This window comes from Aspergillus sclerotioniger (assembly GCF_003184525.1).
Source record: "Aspergillus sclerotioniger CBS 115572 chromosome Unknown BO94scaffold_37, whole genome shotgun sequence".
Classification (NCBI taxonomy): domain Eukaryota; kingdom Fungi; phylum Ascomycota; class Eurotiomycetes; order Eurotiales; family Aspergillaceae; genus Aspergillus; species Aspergillus sclerotioniger.
In genome coordinates, this window is record NW_020291027.1 from 50,203 (window position 1) to 75,550 (window position 25,348).

Sequence of the window (25,348 nt, forward strand, 5' to 3'; positions counted from 1 at the left end):
CAATAGTACAGTAAGGTTCGGTGTTTGGTGTTGCTCAATACCCAAGGGACCCCCCAAGAATTACCGTAAGCAGTAAAAAGGAACCCCCAAGCGCGATCCACTGACGGCCGCCCGTCCAAACTTTTGCCAAAGCCTCCACAAACTTTTAGCATTTACAATCAATCGCCCTTGGAATCCGGGCCCTATCGGAATCTTGGTTTAATCTCCCTTTTCCGTGCCTTCCTTTTCTCTCTCTGGTCGGAATGATTCTTATTCGTCCTTGCCGTTGCCCATTAGCTAATATCGATGCTACTTCTCTGGGTTGCTTCTTCAAATCTTCCTGCATGTAAGGTGACTGAACCGGGGAGATGGTAACCAGGGTATGGAGTACGGGGGGATCGGATCTTACCAGTTACCACTCCTTCACCACTCCCCCCTCGTACTAGTCTTGTATGAAGTATAGGTCGTCTCGAGGCTCAACCATCCTAAGGTGTTCCGAACCCGAGTATCTAAGCGATCGATCGCAATAAATTAAATGGACTATAGTAAGGGGACTACTACAAATCCGATCCGGAGGCCTGGACGCAGACGGGGTCGCCGTCCTCCGTGCATTCCTGACATTCGTATCCGCAGGTGTCATCGGCAAGTCCGTGGTGGCACACTGTCAATCCGCGCTCGAAAACTTGGCATTATCGGTAGCCCATTTGACTATCTACCAAACCTTGTCGGTTCCGTAGCAGTTCGAGCGGTTCGATGTTTGTTTGTTTCCACTCCGCATTCCTGCTAACCATGGTACCGCCATTGTTCTTGATAAGATGGTGGCAATTTTTTTCCCCTCAATGCCTGCCTTAACGACGTGACTTACAAGCGGGTATCCTATAGGCCGCTCCCATCAGTCACTATCGCAGACCTTTAGACTGGACAACTTATAGTGAAGTTTTCCGCTTAGTCGGTTTTGAGGGTCTACAACCCCAACATTGGTCGATGAAACTGTCGTCGAACTAATCATATGGAGACGTATCGAATGTTTGGAAGGTAAGGTAACCTAACCTGTCTTACCGTAGTCCCAGGTCGACCTGTCACTCTTTCCTCATGCCGCCCGACTCCTCTTACCTAGCGGGACGCTTCCTTCGTCCCGTCATTGTGGTTCAAGATCATCCAGAATCCAGGAGGCACGGGAGTCCTTACTAGCAGCGAACTAAGCAACTGGATCTGGGCCGTGGCCGCCAGTTCCGAACACATCGCTCGAGTCGCCAACCTCATGGGTCCTGTTGGCGATCTTAGTTCAGCTCCACACCGTCGCGACACCCCTTTCAGAAGCGTGCATTTTGGAATGATCGGGACGATTGGTCAACAGCTCACGACAGATAAATGAAGCGCCATTCAGGCTCACGACCCCTTGATCCAATCAGGACACAGGGTCGGTCCCAGGCGGGAAGACGATTCTCATTTAGGGCGTCGGGCAAGGACAATCATCTCGCCCAAACCGGACGAACACGGACAGAGCCGCACATTTGCGGTGCAAGACTGCAAGTCCCAATGCAGTACCTCGGGTTCCGTTAATAACGTGGGATTTTATGGATTTCAATAGTCCGGTTCCCTTATACGCCAAGCACACTGAACAGACAACCCATCGCATGTTCATCGACCAAAGGATGGCTACTCGAAGGATCGTGACGTTCCTTTGTTTTGACTCCACAAACGTATCGCCTGTTTCTACCGTTTTTTGACACTATCATAGTGCAAATGACATGGAACGCAAGTCAAAACATGGCGACATGAGCAGAATGACATCGAGGGCGCTCGGTTGAGTGGGTCTACTGTGGCTCATGCAAGGCTGAGTCGTGCGGTTACTGACTAGCCCTTTCCATTCCCATACGCCGTACGGAATACAATGATAATACGCCAACCGCAGTAACAAAGAACAAAGAAAGGATGTGTGTCTATTATAGAAGGTCCATTGATTTCCTCCCCGTCTAATTGTTCTCCGCAAAAGGGAATTCTTCAGATGACATGATTCCGAGGCCCTGGGGAAACACATGTCCGAGGATCTTCATTCCAGAATGTAGAATACGTGAACTGCAGCACCCTCATCGCCAAGATGCAGCCGCGGGTTTTGGCGAAGTATGCAGGCGGTCGGCTTGGAAGGGTTTGGATACCATAACGAACGGCACACACCCGACGCTCTTCTCCGATGGTCGTGCAGACGCTAAGGTCGGTGAGGACGGAGCTGCCGAGCCCGATGCAGCAGCGCCACATGTTTGGTTGAGCCACATCTTGAGCCCATCGTGTGTCATCGGGCGGATCTTACCGCACTTCCATTGGAAGATCCCCGTGCGCTAATGCCGCGATGACTGGAGTGAGGCGCAGCAAACAACTCCTCTTACACCGCTCTCTTGGGTCCCTGTGGCACCCGGTGATGTGGCTCTCCCTATCTATCCACCTGTCGACATGGTCAAGAATGTGGTCGCGCTAGAACTGACCGATATTCTTGAGTGGGATTCGGGAAAAGATGGCTAGGTTTGGGTCCTCGAGATGCGGTGGGTTTTCTGCGCGACTGATCGGGTCGTGATAGTACTCGTGGAGTTCTAGAATACATTCGAAACCATTTGGATAATACTGCACGGTGACAAATCCGGTGGGTCATACTTTTGTTTCGTTTCCCTCCATTATTCCTTCCTCCTGGAAACCCAATATTGTGGCTTCGTTTCACTGGAGCGCTGACAGGGATTCTAGATGTTCTAGAAGTCTGTGAGTCCTGTCCCAGACCGACTCCGGGTCCATACGAAGCACACCTAAATGCACCTAGGATCTATACTGTCTCTTTGATTACTAGGTAGAGTAATATCCCGTGCGTGCTCCAGATTCTAAATAGTAATATGAAGCGACCCACAATGATATTTATTCTTATCATCTCTTTCCTCAAACAAACAAGCACCACTCAATTCTGACCCTCAACAGTACCATGATGCATCCATTGAAGATTACTCGAGAGTTGAGAGGTAAGCTGACATGGGCAATGCCCAGACCCTTCGTAATACGGCACCAAAACCCCAGTCGTTTTCCCGCACGTGGCAAACTACGTATGTTGATGCGTGTAACCTAATTGATCCAGATGAGAATCCAAAATCTTACCATGCTGACGGTCCTCCAACCCTGAGGACGTTTTCTCGGCATGGCAGGGAAGGATAATAGCCTTCCATTTTCAAGCATTGCTGACACCAACGGCTTATTTTCCTCATCAATGTACTATCTAGGCCATAAGTATGGCCAATCGGAAATCGGCTTGCCATACCAGTGGCAGCAGGCTGGAATGCTTCTAGCCTCATAATGCCATCCAAGGACTATCCTTGATGGCTTGTTCATCGTAACCTTGGCTGACAGGTATCTGAGCCAAAGGTCAAAACACCCAAAGGATTATCATGACAGGGATTTCTGAGCCTTATTTCGGGTGTGGTCCACTGTCCAGAATGTCAGATTGACGGAGGGGGATGATCCCTGCTCCCATGTGTCCGATTGAAAAAACACGCTCGTACAGGAATCTTACCCCTAGAAAGTCGGAAGGATGATTGGTGCTCAGCTCGTCGAGGAAATGATCGACCGGCCACTAAAGAACGATATATCCTGGTCGCAGTTTTTGGTGTTGTCGAACCTGGATTAGCTAAAATTAGGAGCTCACGCTATGGCGTCAAGTAAAGTGTCTGGAGACCCCCACGAGCTAGACCAATCACGAAGGACAGAAATCCAACATAGTATCTTATCAGCAGGGTTCTGGTGTCCTCGGAGGCACTGCAGGATGCATACTCGGTACAGAATTAGAATCGACGGGCGTCTGTAAGGTACATCACTGGGGACGGAAATCCATCTGTCAACAATGTTTCATACCTGTGCCCCATGATACGAACGGATACGACGTGACACATCCATCATGGCGTTCCGACGGGATCGTGTGCCAGACTCTCCGTCTCCACCCCCACCCCACTTTTTAGAGAAACTGTTTCGCATGTCACTTTTGTGGCAGGTGTCAATTATCCAGGGGGCCCCATCGTTGTCGCGACGACCGATGAAGGTGGCATGGCGGCCAATTTGGCCCCCAAATCCCAGCGTTGACATTAGACGGTGTGTGGGATGCAAGGCATCATCCCTCACTGGGCACTACGGACCGGATGGTGGTATTGGTAACACAAACCCCCAGAATAATATTCCTTAGCTTCCTCTCGTCCTCTCGTGGCAGCGCACTAACTTCGAGCCATTCTGTGGCAGTCCTCAAACAAGCGCCCGACTGTGTAGCGCAGCGCTACTGCGCTAGGCTATAGATAGCAGCTAGTTACTAGCAGTTGCGCTCGAGGATATTTTTATGGATGTGCATTAAGTGTTGGGGCTAGAATGTCTAGTTGCATGCACTACGCCGGCCTCTGCATGCTGGCGCTTGCATTGCCCACACTCAAGCGCTGGGATGCTGACCCCTGACTCTTCGCGGGTCGCCAGTAGGAACCCAGCAAAGGCTTCCAGAACAAAGACTTGCCGATCATGAAACCAACATGAAACTGATGCGGTGCATCCATAGGACTGCTATTTTGGGGTTTCCAGGATGTTGAAGCATTGCTCTTTGCGTCGAGTCGCGTGGAAGCCCTCACAGACCAGAAGTAAGCGCTGACCAAGCCGTTGGGGAACTACCAACTAGTACTTCCCTTCATCATTTTAGGTGATGATAATATTTTTTTTTTCTTTCCTTCCCCTTTTTTACTTTTTCCTTCTCCGCACCCACGGTCTGATAAGCGCTCCGGGACTGTCTCTCGGCTATATCAATCAATATAGATTAACTAAACGAGCACATAAGATACGGGGTATTCCAAATCTCCCCCCACCCCCCCTGACAATACGGTGTACCCCGGTATATTAATTATCAGCATCCAGAGCCTGCCATTACTATATTCTGAACGAGGGGGCTCCACGTTCCCCTGACGACCGTCCTCCGTCGGGTGCACATCGTCCCCTTTTCCTTGGTCTTAAGGAATCCGGCCTGGAATTGTCTCCAGTCTAAGGAAGCTCGGCACACGAACTAGTAGATCTAGTGCCCGTATGGCCTGGAACTACCACCCGGGGGGGGCCGGGGAAGTAATTAGTGCTGCCCTTGGCATCTCGACGCCCGACCTTAATGGATCCCCTGGTACGGGCACCTAATCAATCGAGATTGCTTGATAAATTAATTAATAAGTTTCATTGTTTAGGACTTATGATTAACAGCTAACAAAAGTGCTGAGATCCTGGGACCGACGGATTAGCGAAACCTTGCTGATTGGCACGACTATATACCGCATTGGGAAGGCACAAGAGGGGCCTCAGGATCGAGGCCGCGAGACAAACAATCTCACGCATCTTACTTAGTCTCTTGCTCACTTACACATCGATCGTGTCCAGGCTTCATGCCGATGTTGTCGGGCGCTGGCCAGACTCTTGGAGCACCCCCACATCACTCCATCCACTTCACCTAGGGGAAGCCTTGGTGTTCATCCTGTCGCCGAATCTGCGATCCAGGCTGGCCCGGATTTATCAGACCGGACAGCACACAGACACTTCCCTGGCTGTCACATGGCTTCCCCCTGCGTCAATCCTGGAAATTACGAACAATATCAAGAAAGTGAATTCAATTACGCCTTGGTCTTGGCTGTGGGTATGGGTAGTATTCTGTTCCCTGTCACCCCTACTTGCCAGGTCAACTTGCGCCCCCCCTCCTCTGCTACTTTCATCTCGGAGTTGGTATTTATCGTACATCATACATCATAGACCTTTCCACTATTGGCAAGCGCTAGCATGGTATACCTCGATCAGCATGTCACTATGATCCGAGCTACGTGGCCGTCCTTGATCCTAGAATCGATATCTGCAGCCAGCTAGGTGGGTAGTGCAGACAGGGGTCAGAATGCCCTTGTATTCGGACGGATCTTCTTGGTGACCTCCCTCTTCAATCATGGCAGAGTCCTCCATCCAAGACCAACGGACCTATGCACAGACCGGATATCGGCCATTAACCAAGTACCTGGTGGCCCCGCGATCCTAACAAACTCTGTCGATCAACATGGACGGGCCCGGCCATCATCTGACGTCTAGCTTTTTTCGGCGTTACCCAGTCAGGAGATGTGGAAACCGAGTCCCTGGCTTTGGAATTGATGTAGAGACAATGTGTTACTAACCTGCCTCCCCTCGCAGCCAACAGAAAATCTAATCGGTATTGTTTGCTCGATTCCGGGCCCATCTTTGGTGAAACTTGCAGATGCAAATCCCGTGCAACACTGGCCATGCATATAGTTCCGCCTGGAAGCTAATCATCGTCACGACCGCTTGATCACCCTTCCAGCAGGGCAGGGCAGTCACTCGGCGGAGAAATTTGCTTGGTCCAAGTTGCACAAAGGAGGGGTTAGACGGATCTCCGTCGAGCGATGTGCATCATACCTCGCCATCTGTGCGTATGTCATCCACTGCTTTCGTCAGGTCCTTCCAAATCCTGCTTGGGGTATGCAGAAGGGGACCCCTGCGAGTCAGGATCATCCAAGGGCATGGCAGCCACTCGACGGTTGCACCAAACCCTCGGGGACCGGCGTCGATCACGGCGAATCCACGTTGGATGCATGTTACCGTACTGTATATTCTATGTCTGTACTCTGTACTCTCTCTGTACTGCCCGACTCGCACAATTTTGGAGCGCCAGGATACGGCGTCTCGGCAAGTCGGTCCTCCGGGCATTAATCAATCTGAATCGAGACCAAAACCAGATCCCGAGAATCGAGATACAAGATCTTGGGCCTTTGGCAGATTGCCAGATTCATCGAATGCATCGAGGTCTGCGTCGACCCAATAGTTCTCGGCGCATTCACCAAATTAGGTCCCCTACTGCGTACCGCTCACTGCACTATGCGATCCACGACAGGTTCTTCTCCTCGGTCGGAAACATCTTCCGGATCCAGGAAGAGCTGTGAGATCGGCGGAAGCAAATCATTAAAACTCTACAGGTCGAGATCCCCAAGTTGGCGCTTCAGCTAGTGCCCATTCCAATAACCTCGCAGTTCGGTCCCGCTACGGTTGGGACCTGGCCTGCGATGCTCATTGGGTACTCCACATTCATTCCGAGACAGCCTATTCCGATTTATGCATCCTCTGGCCGATCCGATACGCTTGGAGATATCCGTTCAGAGATGGGTATCCCGTAAGTATATCACATGCGTTTGCCTCAACGAGTGGCAGAACTCAGAAGGGCCCCCCGCATCAAGGGACGGCAATGATCAGCAATCCATTAGGGCTCAACAGGACCACCGTATCCACCGTGATGCCCGCAGCATGACTCGAGGGATTGGCGATTGGCAAGTCAACCAGGGATTACTATACCATACCGAGCACCTGAAACAATACGGGACGTCCCCGAGGCCGGCGAGCGATGGATTCCGTGCCTGACGCCCGATGGGATGTGGCTGGGGCCATGGGTCTAAACCAAGTGGGCAAATGATGCACTGTTCAGGCCTAGTCTATGTGGCTCGAGGGGAGCTACGGGCCTATGACAGCATGGCCTCGCCGACCCCGAGATCTTGCGCGGAGTTGCGCCAGAGTTTTCCTTGGCGGCGAGCATGAGGCGGTGTCACCCGCAGTCTGAACTTCTGGGACGGGAAGAACAGACAGGATCTGCGGTCCGGGCCCTTGACGTCAAGCAAATACCAGCAATAGTTTCGGCAATGTCCGATCCATAATGTTCGCCTGTTGCGTGCCTTGCGGACTAGATGCATATATCATAACGGACTTGCCTTAACCGACGTGGATCTCCTCGGCCTACCACAGTCTGTTGAAAAATTTTCCATCGCCCAGTCCAGACGAAGTTCCACTCTACTGTCTGGCACAACCCGCACAAGCCTTGTGCCACGTCAGGCCGGAAGCATAATCCAGGGACGGTTATTTTACGGCGGGAGTTACTCAAATGCCCAGTAAGCAATCAACAGTGGTCGGTGATCATGTAGGGCAGAAGGATCACCAACCTTTGACTTCGTCCGAGGTATTTGCCACAGTGGATGTCTCCAGAGTCCAGCGGCTATTGAAAGTATAGAGTCGAAAGAACCGCCAAGGATCTCTTCAGCGGCACCAGCGCCATCCTAGTATCCCACTGTTTCGTACCTGGGGAGTCAAAATCTCCAGGATATCTGCCCTGCAGCTGTCAAAGCCACGAGGTCTCTGACCAGAGGAATAAAGTTTCACCTACGGCAGCGAATAAGCATGGCAATGTGCTCGACAACAGGAAAAACAGTTACATGTCAGCATTGTTCCTGGGCGGGATGTGATGGGATTGGTTGTGAGATATATATGGTCAGTACGATGTAGGACATGTTCTATAATTACTACCTCTATAGTTTCTTTTACAGAATATCGATGATAATCTAGTATAACTATCCGTCCATGGGTGTATATATTTAGTTGAGTTCCACATCGTATACAAAAATAACTACCTACCAACTTTACTACCCTCTCCATCCTAAATATAAGTATATGTTGGCAGCGCGCTCTAACCGCCATAAGGCATCCAGCGCCAAGTCGAGGCATTTGGTTCGTCCATTCGTCCATCCTTCCATCCTCCCGCCCACTACTTCCATTAAGGGTGTATGTATGTATGGCACCTGCAGCTAAGAATAGCCCATTTCCTGTCTGCCTTAATTGCCTGACCTGTACACTGTGTCATGTTTTTCTGGGTTGAGGAGCCGGGGATGATTCAGGGATGTATACCTACCCCTCTTTCCACTTTCGCCAAGCGCGGGGAACTGGGGATGAGGATTACGGCAGTATTCGTAATTTTATACTATTAGTCTTTGGTTGTAGAGATGTTATGGGCTCATGGTTTACATACTATATATTTGCAGGAAATCCTTACGAAGGGAAGGACTTAGATGAGTGGTCACTATGTTGGTTATGGTGGTCCCAAATACCCAAACGATAGCATCCTAACGTACAATACTACGTAAAACCAACCAAAAATCCGGGAATCCGGGAAGCATACTACTTAGGTAGGTAGTGGTGGTGGTGATGGGAAGAACCATGCTGTCGGGCACGCAAACCACCCCATCTACCTATCTACCTATCTAAATCCCCAGCTAGGTATGTATGTGGCATGCATGCATGTCGCGATGTGCATGGTTACCTATGAAAGCCCGATAAACATAACTTAAACGCCGATGTAATGCAGTGTCGTCCCCGATGGTATGGCTATGTTGGTGTTGGTGTTGGTGTCGGTGTCGGTGTCGCTATCTTTCTAGCGCTATCATGTTTGTCGGGGTTTGACAGCGTCTAAACACCTATCTAATATCTATCTATCTATCTTTTTCATTCCCTCGGCACTAAATATCTAAGCACAAGATAAAACTACTACTAAGTAGATACGGTAGGTATCTAGTGATAATTGTATGTACCTCGGCCCATCCACCCATTCACCACCATTATTAACTAACCCCGTAATCACTAAACCCCACTAGATAAATAAGAAAGAAAGAAACAAAATCAGATTCAACATTATCTACCTACCTAGGTAGCTTCCCGGCTAAAACCCCAAGCCAAATCTCTCGTACCGGGGAAAAGTATGCGCCCTATTCTCCATCCGGCATGTGGATAAGGATTGAGGCTGGCTGAACTCTTCCCCCCCTACCACACTTACCCTACTAAGGAAGTATTTCAAATGGGAATGTCCAGTGAGAAGTCAAGCTAGGGATTTTAGTACTTGCAGCTAGTCACGTAGTCTCGAGGCTAGGGCGATTGCTGCAGTAGGCTAATCGGTTAGTCCGGTTGGTGCTGCTTGGGTTTGGTTCGGAGGTGTCGGAATCATTTGTTGATGGGTAGGTGGGTAGGTAGGTAATGATGTTTATTTACGGAGGACTGGATTGATGGATTGGTTGGAGGTGTTTGTATGAATTAAGAGATTAGGCAATCGGGTAGGTAGGTAGGTAGGTAGTAGGTGGTGGTGAACGAACGGCCAATTGTCGGATGACAAGGAATTGATCCTGAGGGATGAATCAGGCGGGTTTAGTTCTTCTGCAGGTTGCCCGGTTTTCGCCACTGGCTTTGCACTGTGGCTGGACACTGCAGTTGCAGTTGCAGACTCGGGATTTGGGTGAGTTGGCCCTGAATTGCCTGCAGGGGTTGATGGTGCTGATGATGTGATTTATGCAGGCATAGGTGGTCATGTGAATATCCTATACAAGCACACTCGCTTGAGGTTGGAACTTGGAAGCGATACGGATAATAACCTAGGTAGGTATAACTCTAAATCTCAACACCCAGAAATAATAAACGCAGCTCAACCATGGATCCCATAATCATCATTATACACCCAATCCGGCAACAATAAAGAGCCACACCTCAATAAAAGAAAACATCACTGCAACATCCATACCACGCTTGCAACCAAGCAAGCAAGCAACCAGCAATGTCATGAAATGTCCAAGACATCCCAACTCTCCACCCCCTGTCTCATCTCCCTAGCCTTCACCACTCTCTTCCTTATAACTATCACCATTCTCTCCTTCACACCTCCCGACATCCTCCCACGTATTCTCCCTCCCATCTGTCCTGCACAACCCCCCGACCAAGCCCAACAAACCCACGGCCGGATATTCACCGAGCGCCCCGAACTCGAACGCATCAACGCCGACTCCGACTCCGACGAAGTCCAAACATGGGAATCTCTTCTCATCCCACCCAGCGGCGGGGGCATCCACTCCCACACAGTCCCTGACAGTATCCATCTCAACCATAGCCGGGAGGGAAAGATCCTCAGCTGGGGCATCTCCATGTTCCATCAACTGCACTGTCTGGTTGCGCTCCGCGCACTTGTCTTCCCCGAAACATCGGAGAGTAAGATCAACTCAACGAGCGGGGCGCATACGGGCAATATGGCGCATGATCGGGGCCATTAGGCGCATTGCTTCGACTATATAGCCCAGGTTAGTATAGGCCACTCCATTCGTGTCTGTATTTTGTATCTGAGACTGATCATGGCAGGGCATTCTCTGTGCCGCGGATGATACGATCGAACCGCCCCGGAAAGCGGTTGATCGGGATGGCAAGACGATTTTTGATATCGATGGGGTGGGCGCGATGCATCAGTGTCGGGGTGCGAGGGTGCTGTGGGAGACGTCGATGAGATCGGTGGATGAGCCGATGGATATGGCGGGTTGGCAGGCGGGGGTGGGTGCGAGGGAGTTTCTGGGAGAGAGAATGGTCAAGGAGAAGATGGATGTACCGGATTTGTATACTTTGGGGATGGAGGAGGAAGCAGGATGAGGAAGAGGTTGATTGTAGTTTAGCCTGGAAGAATGTAACGTGAAGTGATGTCACTTGATACACTCCGCACATTCCCACTTTCTTCCCCACCTCCCCATCTCCCCATCCGTTTCTTTGGATTCATGTGGATTGAATGTGTTCCCACTTCTCTTTCCCACTTCCCACTTCCCGAGGTAGACATGTACAAGTTCTCCCGGATGGCGGCGATGCTCTTCAATGTCGGTTCTCTACGACTCGGTGGGGCGTTAGAGCAACCACCTACAACTCCTTGACCGTACGCAACCCCATGAGACAATGTCCTCTTCAACATCCTCATAAGATGCTATACCACTGACAGAATGGGTCTCTGTCTGCGTCCCGAATGTGGGGGAAATCGGCAGTGGGGATGCGGGTTCCCCCACCATCCCATCATTATCCCATGTTCTATATAAACAGCCAGGACATCAGGCGAATATGGACCCAGAACTATTTGTTCAGATAACATCATGGCTACCACCGAGGAAAAGATTCGCACTGCCTTCCCAGATGTTGAATGGCACCCTCTCACACCACCCGGGGAACATCCCGTCTTCACCTACTATGGCTTCCATCCAGGAAAGAAGACCGTTCTCTCGCAAGGCCATGTGCGATTCCCCGGCCACCGTGCCTTCACTACGGATGTGCTTCTTGAGCACGACGTGGCCATCACCCTCCGCGACGGCATCAAGATCTACACCGACATCTTCCGTCCTGTCGACTCCGAGACCACCCCCGTCCCAGCCATCATCCCCTGGAGCCCCTATGGCAAAACAGGCACCGGCCCACAGAGCTACGACAGCATGGCTCCCTTTCGTGCCGGGCTCGAGAAAAGCTGGACCTCAGGCTACGAGAAGTTCGAAGCCCCCGACCCAGCCGAATGGGTGCCTCGCGGCTACGCCATCATCAACATCGACGCCCGCGGCGCCGGCAACTCCGAAGGCAACATTCACTTCTGGGGCCAGCAAGAAGCCGAAGATATCTATGACACAATCGACTGGCTGTCCAATCAGTCCTGGTGCAACGGCTCCGTCGGCATGGCAGGGAACTCGTGGCTCTCCATCGCGCAGGTCAACTTCGCCTCCCGTCTCCAGCATCCTGCCCTCAAAGCCCTCGCTCCTTGGGAGGGACTCACCGATCTATACCGTGACCTGGTCATGCGCGGCGGCCGAAAACACAACGAGGCTTTTCATAAACTGATCTTGAAGGGGTTCGCGGGCCATGGAACCGCAGAGAACATGCCTGCCATGGCTAACAAACGACCCTTCTTCGACGACTACTGGGAGAGCAAACGCATCCACACCGAACGCATTGGTGACATCCCACTCTACCTCCTCGCATCATACTCTTCCATGCTACATACGCATGGCTCCTTCGAGACCTTCCGCACTGCCAAAAGTACCCGCAAATGGCTCCGCGTGCATCCCTATCAAGAATGGTACGATCTATACCGTCCGGAAATGGTCGACGATCTCGCCCGCTACTTCGACCACTACCTCAAAGACATCCCCAACGACTGGGAATGCACACCCCCCGTTCGACTCTCCCTCCTCGGCTTCGACGGCAGCCCAGCTCTGACCATCATCGAACGCCCCGAGCGAACCTTCCCCTTGACCCGGCAAGTCCTGAAGAAATTCTACCTGAACGCATCAACCAAGACCCTCCAACCAGACCTCCCCCCAACTGTATCTTCCACCATCCACAAAGCCAACACCACCTCAGTACGTCCCTCCCCCCTCCTTCCCCTCCCCATAATACCCCAAACCTAACCCCAGACCCAGGACTTCACCCTCTACTTCCCCACCCGGACCACCCTAACCGGCTACGCTCACGCCCACCTGTACCTCTCCACCCCCAAACACAACGACATGGACATCGTCGCCCAAATCCGCAAGATCTCCTCCTCCGGAACCCCCCTCGAACACCTCAACTACCCCTGCCCGGTCCCCACCTCGTCCATCCCCAACGTCAACACCGCCAAAACCCTCGGTCCACAAGGCTTCCTGCGCGCCTCGCACGCAGTCACCCGCGACGAAACCCTCTCCAGAGACACCGAAGTCGTCTACCGCCACGATCGTGCGGAATTAATCCCAGCGGGGAAGATCATCCCGCTAGATATCACCCTCTGGCCAATGGGAATGGTCTTTGCAGCCGGAGAGGGAATCATGTTCCGGGTGTCGGGACTAGATATGTGTTATCCGGAGGTGGAGGGGATGAGTATGGGTGAGGTGGATGAAGAGCAGGAACATGAGGTGCATAGTGGTGGGGAGGTGGGCTCTTATTTAGTGTTGCCATTTGTGGACTAAGTACCAGATAGACACAAGCGGGATGGATGGATGGATGGAGATATGGAATTGGTAGGTACAGTGTCTCATGCTATGATATTTTGATGTCGTTGGCGTTTGTCTTGCCTTGTCTTACTACCTTATCTTGTGAATTAGGATTATGATTAGGATTATGATTAGGGTTGGGGATATATTATATCCATTAGAAGGGAGAAGAACACGGATTACGTATCTAACGAGTGAATACATCTTCTGCCTCTAATTCGTTAGTTAGTATCTTAGGACCTTGACAATTCTGGGGAGGGGGGGGGGATGAATAATCTAGGTACACAGGTAAGAGGGAGAGATGAATCGTGTTATCTATTGCCTTGAGGAAGGAAATTGGATGATATTTTTGGAAGATGGAGTAAGTAGTGGATGGGTATATGGGATCGGGAGGGGATGGGGTGGTCTCGGGAGGGAGAGATGATATCGTTGGAGTTGAATGTCCTTGGATAGGATTTTATATTCGTGAAGATCTAGAGGGTTGGTTGAGCTGTTTTTTTGAAAGGCAACCTAGTGTTTGTTGTTTTCGGTGGTAGTGGTAGTGGCCATCGGCGCAATGGATGTTTTTGATGTATGTATTTGATGTGGAGGTTAGAATATCCTTGATTCATTTAATGCATCGCAACTACGGAGTAGAGAGGCACAGCTAAGCCTGCTTCTCCAACTGTCTCTCTGCATCCAATGCCTCTGCAAACGCCTCCTTCAAAGCCGTGACCTGCAGCTCCGAGGGCACGACACAAGGCCGCCTCGGCAACGCGCCATAGCCGCGGTAGGACTGCAATGCACTCTTGACCGCCACAAACCCGCCCTTGATGGCCTGCCAATCCGCCCTCGCCACGACTGCCTGCAACCGCTGCGCCTCGGCAACCTGGCCCGCTTGATACAACTCCATCACCTTCACACTCAACCTAGGGATCAGGTTCGCTACGCCGCCAATCACTCCATGACCACCGGCCACCAATGTCTGGAGTGTGAAATCCGCAGAGCCTCCGAAAGTCAAAAACCCCGGTTTGGCTTCCGCCGCAATGCGCGCCAGTTTTCCCGTGTTCCCGCACGTCAACTTCACGCCGACGATGTTGGGATGCTCCGCTAACGCCAGGATATCGTCCGAGGAGAGGTCCAGGCCCGACGAGGCGCCGGGGAAATTGTATACCAGCACGGGGATCGGGGAGGCGGAGGCGACGAGTCGGAAGTGAGCGAGGATGTCCTCAGATGACAGCAAGGACTTGTAGTAGGAGGGAGGGAGGATGAGGGTGTAGTCGCCTCCGGCGGCGGCGGCATCTTGGCAGAGCTGGATGGTCTCGCGCGTGGAGGCGGCGCCGCAGCCGACGATGAGCGGGGTGGAGGGAGCATGGGTGTCGAGGGCCTGTCGGGTGGTGCTGGTGATGAGGTTGCGTTCCTCACGGCTGAGATGAACGGCTTCACCGTTGCTGCCCTGGACGACGATGCCGGTGACGCCGGCTTGGGCCAGGTAGGTGGCGTGGAGAGCGGTGGTGGCGAGGTCGAGGTCTTCGCTGGGCTCAGTGAAGAAGGCGACAGTTGGGACGTAGATGCCGGGTCTGAGGGGGCGAGCAGTGATTGCCATTGTGGTGGTGGTGAGTGAATTGATGGTTAGTCTGGGTGGAAGTCTAGAGAGAGTGAGGTAGGAGTGATGGGAATGGGATAGGGATTGGAATTGGATGCGGGGAGAGAGGGGCTACAGAAGGAGGGCGATGAGCATGCCATGGTCATGATATAAGAAGCCAGTGGCCCTCATTTGAATGGAGAATCGGAGTTTGAGCCGTGACTCCATCCAGAAGATGGGAGCCCCGAGGCAACCCCCACGCACCCCACACGCTCGCGGCTTGGAAGAGCCATCCCCCCATGGCCATGCCTCCATCCCATAGGCGGGTAGCGCATGGCCACCACCCCCACGTTCTGCATGGCAACACAATTGCAGAGGACTGGGTCATTCGGAGAATTGGGCGCTCGGAGAAATGGCGAGGGGGAAGGGGTTGGACCGCGTATCAGGGGATGGGAATGGGGTGCATGGCTTCCGTGGGGAGAGCTGTTGGAGTCAAGGAAGATTGTGGGGGAAGCTTGAAGGAGGAAAGAGGAGAGAAGAAAAACATGTCATGTCATGTCATGTCATGTCCTGTCATGTTGGTATGGTCTTGCCGGATACCATACGGGATTACATACCAGCCGTGCGGTACGGGAGTATGGGTGATACGAGAAGAGGATTGTATGCGGTAAGAAACAAGTATCGACTTCACAGCACCTCCCAATCCGGACATCAGCCCTGCAGCGGCTTTTGGCCAAATCCAATTCCTCCCTTGACTTCACTTGCGACTTCAATCCTCCGATCTCCACCCCGACTGGCTCTGCTATGCCGTGGATGCATCCCTCCTGACTCCCCTCCCCCCCACGCCCGCAATTCCTCGTTCCTCCATCCGAATGACCTCCACCACCCTGATGCCTGTCCGTGTCTCCTTGCGACGAGATCCCAGCGGCCATTCCCCCGACCAGCTGGACCCGGAGCCTCCTGCGAAGAGGCCTCGCCTCCAGCACCTCTCGTCACGTCGTCGCAAAAGCTCCCCGGACCTGCTGGACACCACCACCACCGAGAACTCGTCGTCTGCCGCCTCGCCCTACAAGCTTTCGCCCCATCCCCTGCGCCGGCGGACCTCGACGCGCCGCCCGCTGGCCAACAATCCGACGGCCTCCCCGGTCACTCCCCGACCAACCGACCGTCGCATCCTCCGCAATGAGTCCCACCCCACCATAGCCCCCGCGTCGCTTTATCTGCGTGGCGGTCGCGAATCGCCCGATCCCTTAGACACCATTTCCCCGGCTGCAACCATCAAGTCCTCCGTCTCGCGGAGGTTGTCTCCCGCGGGACGACCCTCCGCCGCCGCCGCCGCTGCTCCATCCTCCTCCGCCCGTCGCCCGCGCCGCTCAGCTCCGGCCCCCAACCCCGACCCGGAGCCAGCGGTCACTCCTGTCCAGCACGAAGCAGGCGCATTGTCGTCGAATCCGGCTCAATCCTCCCAGGATGCGACCGCACAGCAGACCAGTCCGACGACGGAACAGCCCTCTACCTCGCGCGAGCAACGGCGCTCCCTCCGCTCCCATGATGGCGGTTCCCGCGCACGCAGCGAGCTGGCACAATACTTCCCCAACTACGAGGAACTCATCAGCTTTGAGACTCCCAAGCCCGGTATTCCAATGCCAATCCATGTGTCCTGTTATCTAGCTAACAACATACTGGCATAGAATTCCTCGCCGGAAGCACCACCATCAAAATCATCGATGACCTCTCCGAACCACTCATACCATTCTCCTCCGACACAGACACCGATACCCCCTTCGGAAACCCCCTTCTAAACCTACACAACTGCGAAACAATCAAACTTTCCGATCCCCTACCTCCCTCCCATTCTAATACCGCCGAATCTTCATCCACTTCCCCCGACCCTCTCAGCGAAGAAACCTACTTCCGTCCGCACCGGCGAAACGAGCGTCAAGAAAAGCAACTGCGCAACATTGAGCGCGACCACAATCAGTACGAAAAACAAAAGCTGGACCGTCTCCTCGACGACCTTCAAGGCCATGACTGGCTCCGAACCATGGGCATCACCGGGCACATCAACGACCAAGAGCGCAAACACTACGAGACCAAACGCGCCCACTTCATCCAGGAGATCTCGGCTGTGCTCCAGAAATTCAAAATCTGGAAAGAAGAAGAAAAGCGCCGCAAGCTAGAAAAGGACAATAAGCTCATTGAGGAGGAAAACAACAAAGACCACACCCCGGAGACCACCACCAACGACGAGGAAGACGACGGCGATAGCAACAATAACAATAACGGCACCACCGCTGTCTCCGATGTCCAAAGCTACGGCGGTGACCCTCCCGACCCAAACGATGTAGACGCCTGGGCAGCACGACAACTACATCAGGAAGCGCGATCAGCTACCACCACCTCATCAAACGCCACCCCCACAACAGGCAAGAAATCAAAACCCTCTTCCACGTCCAAGAAATCCTCCAATTCCAACACCATGCCTCCACCCCCCGCACCAATCCCCCACCTCCTCCCCCTCCCCCTCGAACCCGATAAACCCTTCACATCCTTCTTCTCAAAACCGCATCTCCGCGAACTAGCCCTCTCCGCCACAAACCGCAAAGGCCGAACCCGTCTCGCCTTCGGCCACCCGATCCCCGAAATGGACGAACGAGAATTCGAGCTCCCCGCTGAGATACTCACCCCGGAAGCCATCGATTCGTGTCGACGAAAGAGACGCCGAATGAAGCGGGCCAGTGGTCGTGGCGAGACGGAGACGGGGTAGGATACATGCATATATTGGATGGGTTTAGGTCGTGCATGGAACTGGAGTTGTAAAGGAAGGGGTGGGGAGCTGGCTGTATTGTATTCTTCTCTTTACCCTCCCTCTCTCTTTTCTTTGTTCCCTTCTTCTTTCCTCTTCTTCTATTGTATTAGGTCTAGCGCGGGGAAGAGGGTGTTTATAAACTATTATACCATTTTATCTTTACTTTTTTTTATTACTCTTCTTTTCTTTGTGGGGTCGTTTATGCATACTTCTTAGATGGTGTTTTAGTATCTCTGTTTTAGCTGGATGGATGGGTGGATGGATGGATGGACAGGACAGGACAGGACTGGTATTTTCTTAGGGGTTCTTTCGTCGGTATGGTCTGAAGTTTACGTGTATCAACAGTGTATAGATTTTTCCACCTCAGCTTATTGGGGTTGGACTTGGGTATGACCGATGATGTCATGCTGGCTGTCATCAGCTGTGAATACACATGATGTATGTACAAAATCTATATACAAGACGCCATCATGCTTTGTATAGGACATCACAGTGCTGCCGTTACACTCATATCATGCAGCATGCAGAATGCAGAAGAAGAAACACCATGCGCCAGAATATCCCAACCGCGCTGGGAAGACTTAGCAGAACCAAAACAGAAACCGTCATCATGCATTATTCGCACAGGAGAAACTGGCGTTGCTGGGGTTGTCATGGATAGCCTTTCCAGAAACATAAAGCCCGAGACCGCACTATACTCGTGAGTTTCAGGTCAGAAGCAGGAAGACAGAAACGTGACAGAAACGTACCAGACACCCACCAATCCCAATCGCTAACACGTTCACCGTCGTAAGGGCGATCTTCCCCGGAGATGAGAACCATCGCCCCCGGTTCATGAACAACCAGAAGATCCCGCTGAGACCGAACGTGAACCAACTAGCGAAGAGTGCTGTCTGTGCACTGTAAGTTTTCCTGGTCCTCAGGTGGGATTGGAGTATGACATACAACCAAGCTCAACAAATTGGTAAATACTGGAATGGCTTCTGCGATGATCCAGGCAAGCACCCATAGTCCCAGGGAAATTCCGGCCCAGGAACCCACGGCCACCCTACTACGCTTGTGCATGTGGTCGGTGCCGCGGAAAATGCGAACATAGACTGCCTTGGAGGCCACATGTCCGTTGATGACACCAGCAATGATGATCTATATTTTGTCAATAGCGCTTCAGATATGCGGACTGATGCACTCACTGTTGGAAGGGCAATGCCATAGGCGACCTTGGATACGACTGGACTGGCAGAACCCAGTGCAGGAGAAGTAACTGTTGAACCTCCATAGCAGTAGATCACGATGGCTGCAACGACGTAAAGAGTTATGTCGATACTCTGAAGCAGCACCAAGGCCTTGGGAAAGTCGACGGGATTCTTCAATTCGGCCGCAAGGCCAAAGAATGCTGCATGTCCGGCTATTCAACGATTAGTATGAAGTAAGAACCCTCCCCTGGCTGATACTAACAAAATGCAAAGACAATATTGGCCACAGCAGTGAAACCGTGGTATAGGTTGGTGTTGACAGTCGCTTGCACCATTTCGCCCGGGTGGGTGATGCCCACACCAATCATAGTGACGATCACGGCGGACAAGATGCTGATGAATGCTGTCCCAGGTCAGCAGTGCTCGAAAAATACAACACGTATGTCTCACAAACTAGCGAGAGCCAGGACATTTTGGCCAGAGTGCGCGGCAGGGTGCACCCATAAGAGACGACCAAGCCCACAATTCCAAAGACGATGGAGCACGTCCCATGGTCCGTGATGTCGTTCATGGCAATCGTAAAGGTTAGCAGATGGCTGGCCATGATGAAAACCAAGAATATGATCTGGCCCATTCCCAACAGCTCACGGCCAAAGCGGCCGGCAAGCACCTCACCGGCGTCGGCCATGTTGCAGACCTGCGGATACCTCCATTTGAACTGACCGATCACATAGCCGGTGTAGGTAGCCAAACCACCCAGGGACACCAGGATGACCACCGAGCTGGGTGATGATGTCAGCGAAGGGCATCTCGGGTGAGGTAACATGCACCTACGGGACTAGACCCAAGCCGGCGACAGCAGCAGGCAGGGACAGCACCCCCAATGACACCGTCTCGGCCACCATGAGGAGGCCGCATTGCCTGGAAGGACATCAGAAACAAGAACACTCCTTGGGTCGAGGACAATGGCTTGCATACCACCACTTCAGGACCTTGTACTTGACCTCCGCGAACTCCTCATCCCCGAAAGGGTCCTGTGCATTGGGAGGAATAAAATCTTTCTTCTCATCCGTCGCCAGGGAGCTGTGTTCGGCCGTCCCTTCCTTCCCTTGTGAAATCTCCAGGTCGACGGCAGTGGGAGGCGCCGAATGGACCTCGTAAGATCTCATACTGACGACGTATCTGGTCAGACCAGAGGGTAGAAGCGAGTGCTAGAGTTGTAATTCAACTCGTGCAATGGTAAAAGAGCAAGACCCTTCGTCGACCTGCGAGATATATAGGGAGGAAGAGGAAGAAACTCCAGGAGGGGAGGGGGTGGGAGAACGAGGAGGTTCCCCAGAAGAGCAGAGCTAAAGGCACATGAGTCCGGGTGGTTGGATTGCGTTATTGCTGTGGTCCTGCACGACCATCGATCCAGCATCGTTCGGAATCTTCAGGATGTCGCATGCATCCGGTGGGTCCAGGCCGAGGGAGCAATCGACGACGTAACCCACGCTTGCACTTGCACTTGCCGGGATGGGCCAGATTTCGGGGGAGAACCGGATGATCCGTGGCTTTCCAGGTCTGCAGAACTCGGATTAACTCTAATCGATCCCGTGAAGAACCAAGAACCTCCATACCTCCTGTTGTGTATACTTACTTCAATCTCTTGCACCTCCGGCTGTAGACCACCGGCTCCACTCCCAACTGGCACAAGAGCAAACTCTCGCCATAGTCAAGCTTTGAGGATGCTGGATCCCTCCTCCTTGAATAAATCCCCAAAGCATCGCCGACTGATGATCCGGTTGCCCCGACTTAAGGGATTTTGCAGGAGGCAGGAATGCCAAGGCCCACCCCACGGCGGAGTTTCACTGGAACAATGTTGCACCCGCTTCCTGCCCAATCAGAAGTCTCGCACACTAGACGCATGCGAAGGGTACAGTAGATAGAACTGTTCCGTTCTGTCCCTCCTCTCATAATGGCTTTACTTCAAACACTGGCAGATACAAAGCCAACTCTAAGGAGCTACGAGTCTCATCTGTAGACGATAAAAGCAGACCCTTTGGCGCAGGCGTCCCAACAGTCCGCCCTAGGTACTTTGTTTACCCCGCGACGACTCGGTTTTCAAATCGGCACGCGCGCCGCTGTACCGAATATCACAACCATGGGGAGCCTCCCGGAGAGTGCTTTACGCTACTATGCAAAGGTCACTAGTGGCCCCCTATGCGAAGTCCTTAGTCTAACAGGGAAACTCCTAGAATCCAAAAGGGACGTTTATTGAATACTTGATCGAGGTCATGACCGACCTATCCAAGGTTATATTCACGGATTCTCTTCCTGAACATGATAAACTCGTTGTTCCAATCGATCAAATCAAGTCGACCATAAATCTGGCCCCCAACGGTCTGGGCGGTAATATGATATTGCAAATATCAGAAACCACGGTTCTGAAAGTCGGCTGGAGAGTCAACATGGCTGAAGCGGAAGCATTAATTCTCCTTGCGGCCAAGACAAATGTGCCTGTGCCAAAAGTCCTCAGCGCGTACATGATCGGTGACGTAGGATTCATCTTCATGTCCAAGATCGAGGGTGAAATGCTTGCCACATGCTTGGAGACCATGTCTCGTGAGGAACTGCAAGCCATTGCACGTCAACTGGAATCCTATATCCTGGAATGGCGGAAACTGGGCAGTTCTTTCTTGGGCACGGTGACGGGCGGCCCATGCCAGGAGATCCTCTTCAGACATCCTTGGGATTACAAATCTACCAAGCAATATGGACCGTTCCATTCCTTTACGCAATACAAGCATGCCGTGGTGGAAGCGCTCCGTCTGTCACGGCCAGTTGGGGTCTGGTATGAAAAAGAGCAGAAGCTCAAAGAGAAGATTCTGTCCTTCGGTGATGAGAGAACTCCTAACCTGGGCGTCATGACTCATGGAGACTTACATCCAGGCAATATCCTCATCAAGGACGGAGTGGTCAGTGGGGTAGTAGATTGGGGTGAAGCTGGGTACTCTCTTCCTGAGAGGGAGTTCTTCGCTGCTAATCGGATTGCTATGGATCCACCCTGGATTGAAATGGTTCACGCCTGCATCCCCTCCTTCCCGAAAGAAAACGAACTGTGGGATGGAGTTGATCGGTCAATGATGCGATACTCTCCCATATAGCCTTCATCGCCCATGCAAAGACAACTAACTAGACGCCACTAACCTCACTCCTGATGGCCAGTGTTGCCCTTGCAACTTTTGATGACCAAATCCCTCTTCTACTTCGAGCGCGACTAGCTCGTCTATTAAGCACCGGAATACTAGCCGCTTGACTACAAGTCGTTGGTTGATGGGATGAGTTGATCCTGCAGAAGGTATAGGAATGCCGAGCCTGCCAACATGACTACCAGCAAGTAATCAATCCGCTACCTGTAATCTGTCGGCGCATGCTTAAGTTTGCGTGTACGATTCCAACAGGAGCAGGTAGAGTCACCTCCCAGTAAGTGGCTGGTAGTGACGAGCGCATCTACTACCATAGTGGCAACATCCTTATCGAGCATCTATCAATGCTCTTGCATTCCACCATGCTCGACCGGTCCGAATCTCCGATCCCCCCGGCGGAGGAAGGTCCTTCCTGGCGCTAGATAGGCCTGACTCAGCAGCTGGCAGACCTTCCTGAATAGGCAAATCGAGACGCCGGCCAGTGTCCGTTCCACTTGTCGTCATCCAGAGCCGAGTCAGCGCCTGACTTGGCTGGCTGCAAGTCACATCTGCACGGTGCAAAGCACCAAGCACAGTCGCAGTTCGAAATTGAGCTCAGGGTTAGACCTGAAGATCGACGGGCCTTTAGCGATGATGTCTCTCACCGACAGGCGGATGGCCCATTCGCCGCCCCTCGCTTGAACTCCGGGCTTACCCCACCATCAGTGTGAGGATTCTAGCCTAGCCGCGATTACCTGCTGCCAGCGGCCATTGTGCCTTGACCCTGCCAAGGGACTACGGGTCGCGTTCATATATAGGTGTCTACTACTCAAGAGTCCTGCTCTCACCCTCTCATACGACCTCATCTGCCCAGGTAGCAAAATGGGCGACAACAGAGACGCAGAGCATGGCAATCACGCCCAGGATGGGACGTACCCGGTCACCGAGTCGACATCACTCCTCCCAAAGGCGAATAGTGTACGAGAGGTTAAAAGCAAAATCCTCGCCACGAATTATGCCGCCTTCGTAGCCGGGCTCAACGGTACGTTTGCCCCGTCAGCCAGACGCACCCTCAAGACAAACCGAAGCTGACGGCCGATGGTACCTTGCTGATGAAGATGCCGCTTTGGGCGTTCTGATTCCCTACATTCAACCAACCTATGATGTTGGCCTTCTGCAGGTCTCCATGATCTACCTGGTCAACTTCATGGGCTGGCTTGTCGCCTGCTTCGCCAACATCCATGTGTGTTCATACTTAGGAACTGGCGGTACCCTGGTCCTAGGTGCATCAATTCAATGTTTTGGCTATGCTTTGATGTTTTGGAGCCCGCCTTTCCCGCTTTTCATGGCGGCATTCTTCTTCTCCGGCTGCGGTGTGGCGTTCCAAGACGCCCAGATGAACACGTTCACTATCACCGTCAAGGACGCCCACCGGTGGCTGGGTGTCTTGCATGCTGTATACGGCGTCGGGACTATTGTTGGTCCATTGATCGCCAATACCATTGCCTCACAGATGCCGGTTTGGCATCACTATTACCTTGTGACCATGTTTCTCGCAGCACTAAACATTGCGTCTCTGGCGTGGACCTTTAGAAAGGGACTTTTCCGTCCGAACGTGGGCAGTTCAAAAGAGACGGCTGGCAAAGAGCTGCGCGACACAGTAGCAAACTGGACTGTGTGGATATTCAACGGATTCTTCTTTTTGTATGTTGGTGCGGAGGTTACTGCTGGAGGTATGTCTTCCCCAAGACTGAGGGGGCTCCCTTGCTGATGTGTTTCAGGCTGGCTCGTCCAGTTTCTCGTCTCGGTGAGAAATGGCGATCCCAAGAAGGTTGGCTATATCGCCTCGGGCTTCTGGACTGGCTTCACCCTAGGCCGGGTCGCTTTAGCAGACATTACGCATCGCCTGGGTGAGCGGCGGATGGTGTTTGTTTATACCACGTTAGCTCTGGCGATGCAGTTGTTGTTCTGGCTGATTCCAAACATTACTGTCAATGCAGTTACGGTGTGCTTCTTGGGTAAGTATTGCATTCTGGTCTCGGTTGCCTGAGATGAAAAGCATATCACGGTTGTCAGAAGGCTGACAGATGGTATCAGGATTCTTTATTGGCCCATTCTACCCGGTTGGACTCTATGTCCTAACCAAGGTTATCCCAGAGGAGCTTCACGTTGGAGCCATGGGTGAGTGGTTAAACCTCCATGTGTAGCATTTCATGCTGATGATCAACAGGCTTCACTGCAAGCATTGGACAGGCTGGGTCGGCTGCCTTCCCTTTCATGACAGGAGCCATCGCCTCCCAGGCTGGAGTCCAGGTTCTGCAGCCCATCATGGTGGGGCTGCTCTTGGGAATTGCCTTCTTCTGGACTTTGGTCCCTAGACAGAGACCGATAACGCTTTGAGTAGATGTGTCAGATTGGCGCGAGACATAAGATGTGAAATTCTCGCCCTATTTATCAATAGATTGTCACAATTATCAGGACTGAGATTAGCCCCTAAGCTGTTATGGTTCGGCCATAGAAACATGCTGCTTCCGTAAATCTCCTTTCCGGGCTAAGTCGGTCGACTTGAGATACAGCGTTCCGTAGCCGACCATCCAAACACCATTTCTGGGTCCAGTGTCTGATATTAAACGGCAGGTGGTGCCCATCAGTCTGTCACAGCGGGTGCTCGCACTGGAACTACAGGTATATTGGGATCATCTATCAGTTGTCCTGACTTGGTAAGGACAACCCCTAATTAGACAGAATCAGCAGTAGAACTTGATAAATAACTCTTGACAATCAGCAAGATAAAGAAACCTCAGAGAGAAGATTTGAGTCGACATAGCCTTACACATCCGCAGATGGTATGGCGCTCCGACTAAGGATGACTGATACGATGTTTTCTATCATAGGTGTAGGGCAGGATAGCAAGGAAACAAATGCCAAGGACTCACCAGGTCAGACAGCCAGATAGAAGCCCAGATAGACTAGGCACCTGTGCA

At 52.4% G+C, this 25,348-nt stretch overlaps 9 protein-coding genes across 9 annotated transcripts; 6 read left to right on the forward strand and 3 right to left on the reverse strand.

The window, feature by feature from the left end:
• The first annotated feature begins 10,221 nt into the window (after positions 1 to 10,221).
• BO94DRAFT_539591 (uncharacterized protein) lies at positions 10,222 to 11,141 on the forward strand. The gene has a single exon (XM_025612730.1). It carries the CDS (start codon positions 10,440 to 10,442, stop codon positions 10,917 to 10,919), a length of 480 nt encoding a protein of 159 aa, XP_025462811.1. The 5' UTR covers positions 10,222 to 10,439; the 3' UTR covers positions 10,920 to 11,141.
• BO94DRAFT_539592 (uncharacterized protein) lies at positions 11,002 to 11,296 on the forward strand. Its single transcript, XM_025612731.1, has one exon. The coding sequence runs from the start codon at positions 11,101 to 11,103 to the stop codon at positions 11,284 to 11,286; it is 186 nt and encodes a 61-aa protein (XP_025462812.1). The 5' UTR covers positions 11,002 to 11,100; the 3' UTR covers positions 11,287 to 11,296.
• Positions 11,097 to 11,664, reverse strand: BO94DRAFT_262344 (uncharacterized protein). The gene is made up of 2 exons (XM_025606500.1): positions 11,246 to 11,664; positions 11,097 to 11,127 (listed from the first exon to the last, which is right to left on the reverse strand). Exon 1 carries the CDS (start codon positions 11,600 to 11,602, stop codon positions 11,306 to 11,308), a length of 297 nt encoding a protein of 98 aa, XP_025462813.1. The 5' UTR covers positions 11,603 to 11,664; the 3' UTR covers positions 11,097 to 11,127; positions 11,246 to 11,305.
• Position 11,665: 1 nt separating this feature from the next.
• Positions 11,666 to 13,664, forward strand: BO94DRAFT_262335 (alpha/beta-hydrolase). Its single transcript, XM_025606499.1, has 2 exons — positions 11,666 to 13,022; positions 13,083 to 13,664. The coding sequence occupies exons 1-2, from the start codon at positions 11,772 to 11,774 to the stop codon at positions 13,605 to 13,607; spliced, it is 1,776 nt and encodes a 591-aa protein (XP_025462814.1). The 5' UTR covers positions 11,666 to 11,771; the 3' UTR covers positions 13,608 to 13,664.
• Positions 13,665 to 14,208: 544 nt separating this feature from the next.
• On the reverse strand, positions 14,209 to 15,681 carry BO94DRAFT_539594 (dihydrodipicolinate synthase family protein). Its single transcript, XM_025612732.1, has one exon. It carries the CDS (start codon positions 15,214 to 15,216, stop codon positions 14,278 to 14,280), a length of 939 nt encoding a protein of 312 aa, XP_025462815.1. The 5' UTR covers positions 15,217 to 15,681; the 3' UTR covers positions 14,209 to 14,277.
• Positions 15,682 to 15,927: 246 nt separating this feature from the next.
• On the forward strand, positions 15,928 to 18,403 carry BO94DRAFT_526331 (acetyltransferase SAS4-like domain-containing protein). The gene is made up of 2 exons (XM_025610349.1): positions 15,928 to 16,830; positions 16,887 to 18,403. Exons 1-2 carry the CDS (start codon positions 16,068 to 16,070, stop codon positions 17,960 to 17,962), a joined length of 1,839 nt encoding a protein of 612 aa, XP_025462816.1. The 5' UTR covers positions 15,928 to 16,067; the 3' UTR covers positions 17,963 to 18,403.
• BO94DRAFT_578807 (neutral amino acid permease) lies at positions 18,366 to 20,614 on the reverse strand. The gene is made up of 8 exons (XM_025615227.1): positions 20,176 to 20,614; positions 20,032 to 20,118; positions 19,648 to 19,979; positions 19,460 to 19,600; positions 19,195 to 19,409; positions 18,950 to 19,147; positions 18,754 to 18,897; positions 18,366 to 18,696 (listed from the first exon to the last, which is right to left on the reverse strand). The coding sequence occupies exons 1-8, from the start codon at positions 20,364 to 20,366 to the stop codon at positions 18,613 to 18,615; spliced, it is 1,392 nt and encodes a 463-aa protein (XP_025462817.1). The 5' UTR covers positions 20,367 to 20,614; the 3' UTR covers positions 18,366 to 18,612.
• Positions 20,615 to 21,432: 818 nt separating this feature from the next.
• BO94DRAFT_539599 (aminoglycoside phosphotransferase family protein) lies at positions 21,433 to 22,582 on the forward strand. The gene has a single exon (XM_025612733.1). The coding sequence runs from the start codon at positions 21,474 to 21,476 to the stop codon at positions 22,341 to 22,343; it is 870 nt and encodes a 289-aa protein (XP_025462818.1). The 5' UTR covers positions 21,433 to 21,473; the 3' UTR covers positions 22,344 to 22,582.
• A 664-nt stretch (positions 22,583 to 23,246) lies between these two features.
• BO94DRAFT_628135 (putative MFS transporter) lies at positions 23,247 to 24,831 on the forward strand (the record flags this gene model as incomplete). The annotated part of the gene is made up of 5 exons (XM_025617460.1): positions 23,247 to 23,406; positions 23,483 to 24,097; positions 24,146 to 24,382; positions 24,462 to 24,545; positions 24,595 to 24,831. 5 exons carry the CDS (start codon positions 23,247 to 23,249, stop codon positions 24,762 to 24,764), a joined length of 1,266 nt encoding a protein of 421 aa, XP_025462819.1. The 3' UTR covers positions 24,765 to 24,831.
• Between the last annotated feature and the right edge of the window lie 517 nt (positions 24,832 to 25,348).

What these genes read in the sequence shown, in the direction of transcription:
- BO94DRAFT_539591 (XM_025612730.1), top strand. Translation starts at nt 10,440, where the DNA reads ATGTCCAAGACATCCCAACTCTCCACCCCCTGTCTCATCTCCCTAGCC.
- BO94DRAFT_539592 (XM_025612731.1), top strand. Translation starts at nt 11,101, where the DNA reads ATGCATCAGTGTCGGGGTGCGAGGGTGCTGTGGGAGACGTCGATGAGA.
- BO94DRAFT_539594 (XM_025612732.1), bottom strand. Translation starts at nt 15,216, where the DNA reads ATGGCAATCACTGCTCGCCCCCTCAGACCCGGCATCTACGTCCCAACT.
- BO94DRAFT_539599 (XM_025612733.1), top strand. Translation starts at nt 21,474, where the DNA reads ATGACCGACCTATCCAAGGTTATATTCACGGATTCTCTTCCTGAACAT.
- BO94DRAFT_526331 (XM_025610349.1), top strand. Translation starts at nt 16,068, where the DNA reads ATGACCTCCACCACCCTGATGCCTGTCCGTGTCTCCTTGCGACGAGAT. An exon ending in CTTTGAGACTCCCAAGCCCG is followed by an intron (nt 16,831 to 16,886) that starts GTATTCCAATGC and finishes ATACTGGCATAG; the next exon opens with AATTCCTCGCCGGAAGCACC.
- BO94DRAFT_578807 (XM_025615227.1), bottom strand. Translation starts at nt 20,366, where the DNA reads ATGAGATCTTACGAGGTCCATTCGGCGCCTCCCACTGCCGTCGACCTG. An exon ending in TACAAGGTCCTGAAGTGGTG is followed by an intron (nt 20,119 to 20,175) that starts GTATGCAAGCCA and finishes ATGTCCTTCCAG; the next exon opens with GCAATGCGGCCTCCTCATGG. An exon ending in CAATATTGTCTTTGCATTTT is followed by an intron (nt 19,410 to 19,459) that starts GTTAGTATCAGC and finishes ATCGTTGAATAG; the next exon opens with CCGGACATGCAGCATTCTTT.
- BO94DRAFT_262344 (XM_025606500.1), bottom strand. Translation starts at nt 11,602, where the DNA reads ATGAGGATGTTGAAGAGGACATTGTCTCATGGGGTTGCGTACGGTCAA.
- BO94DRAFT_262335 (XM_025606499.1), top strand. Translation starts at nt 11,772, where the DNA reads ATGGCTACCACCGAGGAAAAGATTCGCACTGCCTTCCCAGATGTTGAA. An exon ending in ACAAAGCCAACACCACCTCA is followed by an intron (nt 13,023 to 13,082) that starts GTACGTCCCTCC and finishes CCCCAGACCCAG; the next exon opens with GACTTCACCCTCTACTTCCC.